The sequence below is a fragment of the Zingiber officinale genome, chromosome 1A (assembly GCF_018446385.1).
Source record: "Zingiber officinale cultivar Zhangliang chromosome 1A, Zo_v1.1, whole genome shotgun sequence".
NCBI lineage: Eukaryota > Viridiplantae > Streptophyta > Magnoliopsida > Zingiberales > Zingiberaceae > Zingiber > Zingiber officinale.
Window position 1 is genome coordinate 112,720,557 of NC_055987.1, and position 10,979 is coordinate 112,731,535.

At 40.9% G+C, this 10,979-nt stretch overlaps 1 protein-coding gene across 1 annotated transcript; it reads left to right on the top strand.

Moving 5' to 3' along the window:
* The first annotated feature begins 680 nt into the window (after positions 1-680).
* LOC122001708 (expansin-B15-like) lies at positions 681-2,106 on the top strand. Its single transcript, XM_042556603.1, has 3 exons — positions 681-816; positions 911-1,217; positions 1,782-2,106. Exons 1-3 carry the CDS (start codon positions 681-683, stop codon positions 2,104-2,106), a joined length of 768 nt encoding a protein of 255 aa, XP_042412537.1.
* Positions 2,107-10,979: the final 8,873 nt, after the last annotated feature.

A 10,979-nucleotide genomic window follows, 5' to 3' on the forward strand; every position in this document is an offset into this window, starting at 1 on the left:
AAAAATGCATCCCTTGAAAATTTTAATAAAAAAGGACCTTTTTATAAAACTATTATTGGCCTTTTAAATTTTAATTGTATGCAAAGTTTTAATTTGGGTTGTGATATATATCTTTACTAATTAAAACAATAAAGTAATGTAGATATATAATTTCTATTATATTGTTTTAATCAGGAACATATTTCTCTTTGTACCAAAACAATATTTATTTCTTTTTATTTATCATTCCAATTAGCCTTAATCTAATGATTTGTAATTTTGGTAATTATGAATTAAAATGGCCCAAAATAACAAATCATTACATTGACACCAATCCAAGTGATACGATAAATATAAAGAAATAATATTTTTATAATTCGAAGAGTAGTCAATTTTAATAAGGATAAATTACACACCAAATTTAAAACTTTGCATACCATTGAAATTCTCTGTGTTATGTGCTGTATTTTGCCGTTTCTCTACCAAGTTAAAATTAATACTCAACTTGTATCGAAATCTTAATTATTTAATGCATAAGATTACATTAATGACTTGTCAAGTAAATACCACAAAATCCTAATAAATCAATTTTATATTACTCTATAAATATATAAGGTTAATTGCATCTTTCAATATAATTATAGCCTAATCATCGATTAATTAGGTTAATTCCTCTCTTTCAACACGATAAGGCTAGAGCGATGGCCATTTTGAAGAAGCAGATTGTGGTGCTGCCACTGCTCGCTTTCCTCCTCTTGAACGCGTCTTCCCCGGCGGCGGCGTTGTCTCCGGCCGGAGCCACCTGGTACGGCGCCCCCGACGGCCCGGGAAGCACTGGTAATTATATATTTAATATCGATCGATCTGTACGTACGTACTTTATGTTATTGTAGAAATACGGTTTATGGAGATGGAATATCGTTCTGATCAGGCGGCGCGTGTGCATACGCTGACGGCGTCGTTAAAGCTCCGCTGTCGTCCATGATAACGGCCGGCGGCCCTTCGCTGTTCAAGGGCGGCAGAGGGTGCGGCGCGTGCTACCAAGTCCTGTGCAACTCCAACGCCGCCTGCTCCGGCATGGCGGTGACGGTCGTGGTCACGGACCAGTGCCCTGGCGGGATTTGCGTAACTGACCCCGTCCATTTCGACCTCAGCGGCGCCGCCTTCGGGGCCATGGCGAAACCCGGCCAAGCTGACCTGCTGCGGAATGCCGGAAGACTGGCAGTCGAATACACAAGGTTAATTAATTAATTAAAATATTTTCTTAATCAATAGAAAATTAATTATTTGAGTGGATTTATCAAATTGGCCAATTTTTTAAACATCATATTTCTTTTGTCAAAAATATTATATTATAATATAGTTAATATAACATTAAAATAAGTTATTTTTAATTTCAATTTATCAAAAATATTATATATAGGATAGATTATATTAATTTAATGAAAATCATTTTACTATATATAATATCATTAAAATTAAATAATTTTGATAGTAAAAAGAAATTTAAGGAGAACCGTGTTAACTTCATTGTATAAAGTTGTGAGGGAATAATGCCTCGATCATTAACTAACGACTAAATTTATATTCCGTCGCTAACTAGTAGTATTGAATTATTATTTTGACTCTACTTGACAATTGATATTTATTTTAACGGTTAATTGATGACAGAAATTATTATTTTAGTAGTGCCTAGTTACAAAAATATAATCTCCTATGGTTTAGGATAAAGCTATATATAATAAATCTAATATCATCTAAATCTTTCGTCTATTAATTTGTGTTGGTTGTTATGTATGCAGAGTACCGTGCAATTACCAGGGCTTCAACGTGGCCTTTAGGGTGGATGCCGGGTCGAACGTCGACTACCTCGCCGTCGTCATCGAGAATGTGAACGGGGATGGTGAACTCGCGGCGGTGGAGCTGATGGAGGGATCATCGGGGGCGTGGACGGCGATGCAGCCGTCTTGGGGAGCGCAGTGGAAGTTGAATGCCGGGCGGGCGTTACAGCCACCGTTCTCTTTCCGGCTGACGTCTGGGGAGTCGAAGAAGATTCTTGTCGCCCAAAACGTCATTCCCGTCGGTTGGACGCCGGGGAGCACTTATACTTCCATGGTCAACTACTAGCTAGGGATTTGATTCGGTTGCAAGGTTTTTAATTATTGAAAAAATAAGAGTGCGCAAGAAAATTGAAAATTAATTATAAATTGAATATTTGTGATTCAGGGTTCCTTCTCTGTAAGTCCAGTTGATCTTTGCTTTGCTGCAACAAATTTGCAAAAAATATCAAATCTATAAAATTAATTCCTTTATCTATTTATTGATCTATAAAATTACAATATCAACAATGTTCCATGTCCCAAAAATCATTAGATAGAATACATTTTTAATATCCGGTAAACAATGGATTTACACTCTGGTCGTAATATCCTTTTGGAGGTAAACATCTTCTATTTCACATGTAGTCAGATATGATGAATAATGGGGCCCCGATCCTTGAATTTGGTTGATGCGACCTTCAAAGTCAAGGAGTGGCCAACACTTTGGGCTAGCGAGGTTACATGTCTCAGCCGAGTGGTCTAGCCGATCGAATCTCTAGTCTGATCGGATCCCAAATCTCATAGGATTGACGAAACTTCGAGTTATTTTAGTGTCATTCAGAGTCAAGTCCTCTTGGTCACTCAGAACTAACACAGAAATGTGCCTCGGCCGAGTGGTCTGGTCGATTGGACCTACAGTCTGATCATACATGCTAGGCACATAGTCTGATCAAGCTCTTTGGGCGAGTGGAGAAGCCGAGTCCTCGAGGGGGTCATCATTCTTTAGCGACCTGACCCTATTCGCGTGCGAGGTTCGATCCAACGACAATGGCTACTCAGTCGACCCACCAGCAAAGCATATTAAAGACCCATCAATCTAATGACCTAATATTCTTTTTTGCCGTTTTGTATAATTGTTATCAGAGAATCAAGAGAATATTCCCTGGGCAATCTTTAGGATGGAAACTTCTACCTTGCAAAGGGCATAAGCGGTGGGCCTATTTTTGTAAAGGTGTCAAAATATCATAATGTTCGGTCTTTTTTAGAAATACATCGATATTCGGTCATAGAGAAACATTGACACTATATAAGGGGTATCCACTTAAAGGCGCAAGTATGCAAGATTACGCACTCACAACCAGGGGCGGATTTACGTTAGGGCCCGAGGGTGCCACGACCCCCCAAAATTTTTAAATAATATTATTTTATATAGATTTTTTTATTTTATTAATATATATATTATTTGGCTCCACTAGATTTAGTTGTGTATGGTTGGTCTAATGGTAAGATTATGTTTTCTTCGAACATATATTCCACATCCTAACTAAATATATTTTTTTCCTTTATATTTAATATTCTAACTAAATATATATTTTACATTCTAACTAAATATATAGTAAGTTTGAAAAGATCATTATAATATAATATATTTAATTAAATATATAATATTCATGAAAATTTGAAGAGATCATTATAATATAATATGTTTAATAATTATTTTCGTTATTTAATATTCGGCATCATCATTTAATATACGACCTCCCCAGATCTAAAATCCTGAATCCGTCCTTGCTCACAACCCATTGTTCCTTTCTACTATTACTGTATTCCTTTTCCCCTCGATAACATTATTGACTATATCTGCGTCGCATACCCTTCGCTAGCCCGGTTACTGATGTTTTCTTCCCTCTATGTCCTTTTTGACATGAAGGATCGTTCGGTGCCCTCTGCTTCCAACTCAAAGTCTTCTCACGGTCAACATCGAAGCCACCTACCCAACACACCATCTTCCTCGATTTCAGACATGATCAAATTTGACATCGTTTGTGAAAATTTTGCTTGGATCTAAGACACGAAGATGGAAGAGACTAGACAATTCACTACAGTTACTTCATCACAAGTAGACTTGGAGCTGCTAATAATCTACCGAGCGCAGAAGTTGGTACAGCAGCAACAAGCAGCAGCTGGGTGTCCTTTGTCAAACGACCTGGCTGTATCGATGATAGGCCTTCACATCGAGCGAGAGACTCGAGTGGAAGGGCCGACTGAGTTCCAACCGATTCCTCCACCTCTGGTAAGCTTCATGAAAGTACTTGCTTGCGTAGCCGATCAGCTTGTCGTCCATCCTGGACCACCAAGTCTGAGTGTTCGTACCACTAATGTGCCGAACAAACTCTTCGTCGTAGTGGATCACTCTTCGGGTCCACGTCAGTAACGGTTCGAGAGCTTGGAGATGGTTCATGCCCTCGTACATGAAAAAATTTATCTTTCTACCATTACGAAGTTGCTGCATGGAGATAAACTTTGCCACGTTGGAGGCGACCGGATCACCATCCAGGCGTCCGGAGTCCATTGTTAGGACCTTCGGATGCGGCTAGAGAGGGGGGGTGTGAATAGCCGACCCCAAATTCTCGTTTCTTCCTACAATTTGAGTTAGCGCAGCGGAAATAAAAAGAATAAACGAAAATGGAGAAGATCAAATCTCAAACGCGACGATATAACGAGGTTCGGAGATGATACTCCTACTCCTCGGCGTGTCCGTAAGGTGGACGAATCCTATCAATCAGTCGGTGGATGAGACCCCGGAGAACCGGCTAATAAAAACTCCTTCTGGGTGGAGAAACCTCGCCACAATCTCTCTTGCAACAGCAAGATCAGTGTACAAGAAATACAGCAAGAAGCCAAGAACAATTTGAATGTAAAAACACTAGTTTGCTTGCCTTCTCATCGACTGGTGATGAAGCAACCACTTCACGCCAACAACAACAGCAATTGATCAGTTGGAGTCGAACCGAGGGAAGCTCACACGAAGCTTCAGTAATGGAGAGCTCAGCAAAGCTCTGATCGCAAGAAACAAGAAGGAGCAAGAGCAAGAAGATCCGCTCTACTGTAGAGGCCCTTGATTTATATGAACCTGCGAAGAAGAAGAAAGAAGAAATCTTGCCATTGTGTCTCAACGGCTAGACCTGGACCGATCAGGCTCCACCCTGATCGGTCCAAGATGGATCTGATCGGTCAGGGGACCGATCAGGCCCTACGCTGATCGGTCCCCAGATCGATCCCAACTCTCACAGAGAGTTGGTTGCGATCCCTGATCGGTCTGTGGACCGATCAGCCTTCTTACTGATCGGTCACCAGACCGATCAGATTACTCACAGAAAGTTTCTGTGTGGTTACTGATCGGTCCACAGACCGATCAGATAACCAAGGTATCACTGGATCGGTTGACAAACCGATCCAGACAGCCAAAATATCACTGGATCGGTTATCAGACCGATCCAATGCCTCTGTTGGTTTTAGAGCTTCCCAGCCCTAAACCCTAACATATTCCTGGTCTAGAGAACGAGCTACCGAGCCCTCTCTGACCTAGTCCGGAGAACGAGCTACCGAGCCCTCTCCGACTCCATCGTCCGGGTCAGAGAACGAGCTACCGAGCCCTCTCTGACCTAGTCTGGAGAACGAGCTGCCGAGCCCTCTCCGACTTCGTCCGGTCCAGAGTGTTGGGACCGAAAAGTAGCTAGAGGGGGGATGAATAGCTCGTCGCTCGGTAGGTGCTCGGCGTTGCTTGTTTCTTCAAAGATGCGCAGTGAAAAATACAGAAACAAACCACACAACGCTAACAAGGTTGGTTTACTTGGTATCCACCTCACAAGAGGTGACTAGTCCAAGGATCCACACCTACACACACACCCTCCACTAATAAAACTCTCCTTTATGGTAACTACCAAGGGCGGAGAAGCCCTACAAGACTCAATACAAGAAGAAAGGGAAAGGTAATGAAATACAAGCTTACAAGCTTACAATGAGAGCAAAAACCCTAACCCTAGTTTCTTCTTCTTGCTTTGATCCGCCTCTTGACTTGGAAGAACCTCCAAGAGCCTTCAAGAACTGGCGATCTCGAGCATGAGAAGAGCTATGGAGAAGCTGGTGAAGATCTGAAATGAATCGGTGAAGAGGTGCCGAAGGAAATGAATGCCTGCGGCTTAAATCGATGCTAACGGTCGAATCCCAATTGATTGGAATGCTCCTAATCGATCGGGGAGGCTTTGGATCGATCCACGGATCGATCCAGAGCGCCTCTGTGCTCTGGAAAAATGCCTGGATCGATCCACGGATCGATCCAGCGCTTATCACGCGAAGCAGCAGCGTCCCAATCGATCCACTGATCGATTGGGACCTCTGGATCGATCCATCGATCGATCCAGAGGGGTTCTGTTCACGGGGACTCACCGAATTGATCGGCCGATCGATCCAGATCTTCTGGATCGATCCACGGATCAATCCAAACCTGCTGGATCGATCCACGGATCGATCCAGATCTGCTGGATCGATCCACGGATCAATCCAAACCTGCTGGATCAATCCACGGATCAATCCAAACCTGCTGGATCAATCGGCTGATCAATCCAGATCTTGGTTTTTGCCCAAAACCAAGTCCAAAGTCCCCTAAACCAACATCTAGTCAACCATGACTTGTTGGTACATAAGACCTAGCATCCGGTCACCCTTGACCAGCTAGGACTCTCTCACCAAGTGTCTGGTCAATCCCTTTGACCCACTTGGACTTTTCTCTTCTTGCCAAGTATCCGGTCAGTCCCTCTGACCTACTTGGACTTTTCTTTCTCGTGCCAAGTATCCGGTCAATCCCTTTGATCTACTTGGACTCTCACCAGATGTCTGGTCAACCTTGACCCATCTGGATTTCTCTTGCCTAGCTTCACTCACCAGGACTTTCCCAATTGCCTAGCTTCACTCACTAGGTCTTTCACCTGGCTTCACTCACCAGGATTTTCCTCCTGCCTAACTTCACTCACTAGGACTTCCCAATTGCCTAGCTTCACTCACTAGGTCTTTCACCTGGCTTCACTCACCAGGATTTTCCTCCTGCCTAGCTTCCCAGTCAAGTATCCGGTCATCCTTGACCTACTTGACTCTTCTTCAATCAACCTTGTATTGTCAAACATCGAAACCCAAACCAAGACTCAAGCTTGGTCAACCAGGTCAACCTTGACCTGAGGGATGTTGCACCAACAATCTCCCCCTTTTTGATGTTTGACAATACCAACACTATCACTTACAATACCACATGTACGTTAGGCTAATCTCATAGCCTAAACCTTCTTCATGCCACTAGGTAATGAATACATAAGCTAAGCCCTTCATTCTCCCCCTAAGAGGGCAAACTCCCTCTAGGTGATAAAAGCCTAACTTACTCCCTTTCATTCTCCCCCTATTGGCACACATCAAACCATGCCCCATTTTTGGGCACACATCAACAAATTCACTTGTTGAAAACTCTCCCCCTGAAGAGTTGCTCATCGTTGTTCACAACTTCACTCGTTGTGATCAACACGATAATGAAGGTCCCATACCCTTCATTATCCTTAACCCTACATTCTCCCCCAATGTAGGCAAATGCCCATCCTTGAGCATTATCCACTTGAAGCCACTTGAACAATGAGGATATCCACTCCCCATTAAAGTTCAAACGCTCAACCTTGAGCATGTTCTTAACGGAAGGTTAACCACCTTCCAAGGTTCATGAAAAAAATAATTTTCATGTCTTTAAAGAGTCCCTCCCCCTAAAGACATGGTGGTAACTTCTGTCATTGCACCAACAATGACTTGGAATCCCTAAAACTTTAGGAAACCCAATTTTAGAAGTTTTGAGGTTCAAATATTCAAAATTTGAAACAAACCTCAACCTAAACTTCAACTTAGCCTTCCTTAACCAATCCATCCTTGTTTTTCACACGAAAACACCCTTTTTATGTATACAAATGTATTTTGAGGGGTTAGGAATGGTTACCTAGACTAAAATAGGTTCAATATGCTGAAAATAAGCTTTCCCAGTCAAAATCAGCATCTTCGATCGATTAGAGTTGGGTTCCAATCGATTGAACCCTGCTGAATCGATCCACCGATCGATTCAGTCTTCTTGGATCGATCGATCCAGCGAGCTTCTGCTCGCTAGAATTGCCTTCTGAATCAATCCACTGATCGATTTAGACACTCCAATCGATCCATGGATCGATCGGAGCTCTGATAGTTGCTGAATTTCAAATTCAGCCAACTTCAGAAACCCCTAGAAAATTCTACAAAAATCCAAAAATCATGAAATTTCGTGTAGACATTATTTAGGGCATACTTTATCAGGGAAAAATAGTTTTCTATGAAAATATATCATATCTTCAAAGATTGACACAAGCTTGAAAACTTGCTAAAACTTTAGCGTTTTCTTCAAGTTTGTGTCTAACTATTCAATGGTGATTACTATCAAAAGATAGCCTTCACCAAGGTTTTCCCAAAGTCTTTTAAAATAATCTTCAAAACCAATATCCCATCACATTCCTTGGGCTTAATGCACATGACTTGTACATTAGCTTTCCCAATGATGGGAAAACACATAACTATGTGTTTTGATGAACCTAAAACTCAAAAGAATGCACTAAATCAACATGTTGAGTTTTGTTCATCATCCTAACATCTCACTTGTATCTATTGTGGACAAAACACATACAAGTCATCTTATAGGTCTTTGTGAGATGTAAAATTTGGTTTTGCCCTATTCTAGGGATCATGCATATCTATCTAGGCATTTTAGAGATATTAGACATCCACCCAGGATGTCACTTGTTAATAAGTGTTGTTAAATGTCATTTGTCCTTAATTACAAGGAATTAAATTTAATGCATGATTATGCTATGGCATACATCAAAATGAAATAACTTTCAAAAGAAAGATTCCTATAATTACATGATGTATGTATGACATGACATGGTATTTTTGTATTTTCATAATAAAGTATGAGTGCAAAAATAAACATGATGTCATGACATATAATGGGCAAACAATCATGGCAAGATTCAGCATAAATAAAATATACCTAGATTATCTATCTAAGTATCCTTAGGCTTAGCTAATCCTAAAACTTAAACCCTAGATTTGCCCAAAGTGCTTCAAGAAAGTGTCAAAACCTAATTTGACATTTCTAATTCTCTTGATTACTTTATGCCAAGTGAAATTAAGCATATTCCCCAAGTGTTGGCATATTTCATTGTTCCACAAGAGAAGCACTTTAATTTAAGGCTTAGATTTGCCTTAAATTATTAAGAAAATACCAAAATCCTAACTTGGTATTTCTTATGTTTTCCTTAATTTTGCCATTTTTTAAAAAAATAAAATTAATACTTCTCAAATTTTGGCACATTTTACTCTTCCAAGGAGTAAATGATAATTCCATTTCATTTTCAAAGGTTAACAAAAACCTTGAAATTGCTCCTTGAGTGTCAATTTCCTCAAAGTTGGGTTAACTACCCTTCTAATTGGAGTTGACACTCTCTAACCCATCTATGGGGTAGAGAAGATGCTCCTAGGAACCCAACACCTATTGGTGCTCCTTGGATGCTCTAGGTACTCAGTAGGGATAACTTTCCTAGATACCTTCCTAGTGACCTTGTTGGGCTTCTTAGAAGCCTTGGTCACATTTTCTAGGTCAACTCTAGGGATAGCCTCCCTTGTGACCTTGTTAGCGACTTTCTTAGACTTCTTAGAAGTCTTAGTCGCTTTGGTTGCAAAGATACTTCTAGGGATATCTTCCCTTGTATCCTTGACTTGACCTCTAGACCTAGGGTTGGTTCCATAACTATATGGAACCCTATGGTAAGAGATTACATCCTTCTTAGCCTTTGGTTTGTATCCCAAACCCCTATGTCCATTAGATGACCTTTGTGCTCCTAGACCTAGGCTATGCTCATTTTGCCCTTTTAGGATATTTTTCATCCTTTTTAGGGTCTTTTCCATTTTATCAAGCCTTGACCTCAAGACTTGATTTTCTATCACTAAGTCCTTAGTTTTTGGTTTTCCATTAAATTTATGAGCATTTTTATTTCTAGGCTTGTAGCTAAGGTCCTTAGTGTGATTGCCTAGATTTTTATCTACCTTCCTAATCCTAGGTGTGGTAGTTTTAGCATGGTAAGCTACATTATTTTCCTTAATTTTACCATGCTCTCTATTCTTATGGTAAATAGCATTAAAATGATATAAGTTAGAACTAGCATGCTTTTTACCATAATGTAAAGGGGTAGGCTCAATAAAAGTTACCTTCCTTTTTACCTTAGAGGCTCCCTCTTAACTTGAGCTTCCTCCTTGAGCCTTGACCATCTTCTTCCCCTTAGGGCATTGACTCCGGTAATGCCCCTTTTGATTGCAAGAGAAGCACACTATGTGCTCCTTGCTCTTCTTTGTTCCGGGGATGGTTTCCTTTGGCTTCTCCTTGCCCTTAGGTGCCACTTGGCCCTTCTTCTTGGCCAATTTAGGGCACTTGCTTTTGTAGTGCCCATGTTCCCTACATTCAAAACATATAATATGATTCTTATTATTAATTGAACTATTTATACCTTCTTGTGTAGGGGTGGCACTTGCTCCTCCATTTGATATGAATGTAGAGGCTTCCTCTTGATCCGAAATCGATTTCCCTCCAATTGATTTATCTTGACTTATGGAGGTGGAAGCTTCTTCATCCTCTTCTTCTCTTGACCCGGATGTGGAGGATTCTCCTTCTTCTTGATCCGGTGTCACCAAGAGTTGCTCCCCCTCAATCCTAGAGGTGGAGGCTTCACCTTCTTCTTCATCCTCTTGTACATAAAACAAGGAATATGCTCCTTCCTTGCTCTTTTGATTACACTCCCTTGAGAATGAAGCTTCTTGGATTTCCTCTTCTTCAGAAGTTGAGCATCTCTCAACTTCGGAGTCCTCCTCTTGATCTTGCTCCAATGAGTCACCCTCTTTGGATTCTTCTTGGTTAGGTACAGTGGAGGGGATCTCATGAGCCTTTTCCAATTTTCTCCATAGCTCTTTGGCATCTTCAACTTCTCCAATTTTCTCCAAGATGTTGCTTGGCAATAGATTGACCAAAAGCTTGGTCACTTTGTCATTGGCCTCACATCTTATGATTTGTTC

Coding starts and splice junctions, on each gene's coding strand:
- LOC122001708 (XM_042556603.1), top strand. CDS start 681: ATGGCCATTTTGAAGAAGCAGATTGTGGTGCTGCCACTGCTCGCTTTC. Junction 817..910: donor CGACGGCCCGGGAAGCACTG/GTAATTATATAT, acceptor CGTTCTGATCAG/GCGGCGCGTGTGCATACGCT. Junction 1,218..1,781: donor CTGGCAGTCGAATACACAAG/GTTAATTAATTA, acceptor TTATGTATGCAG/AGTACCGTGCAATTACCAGG.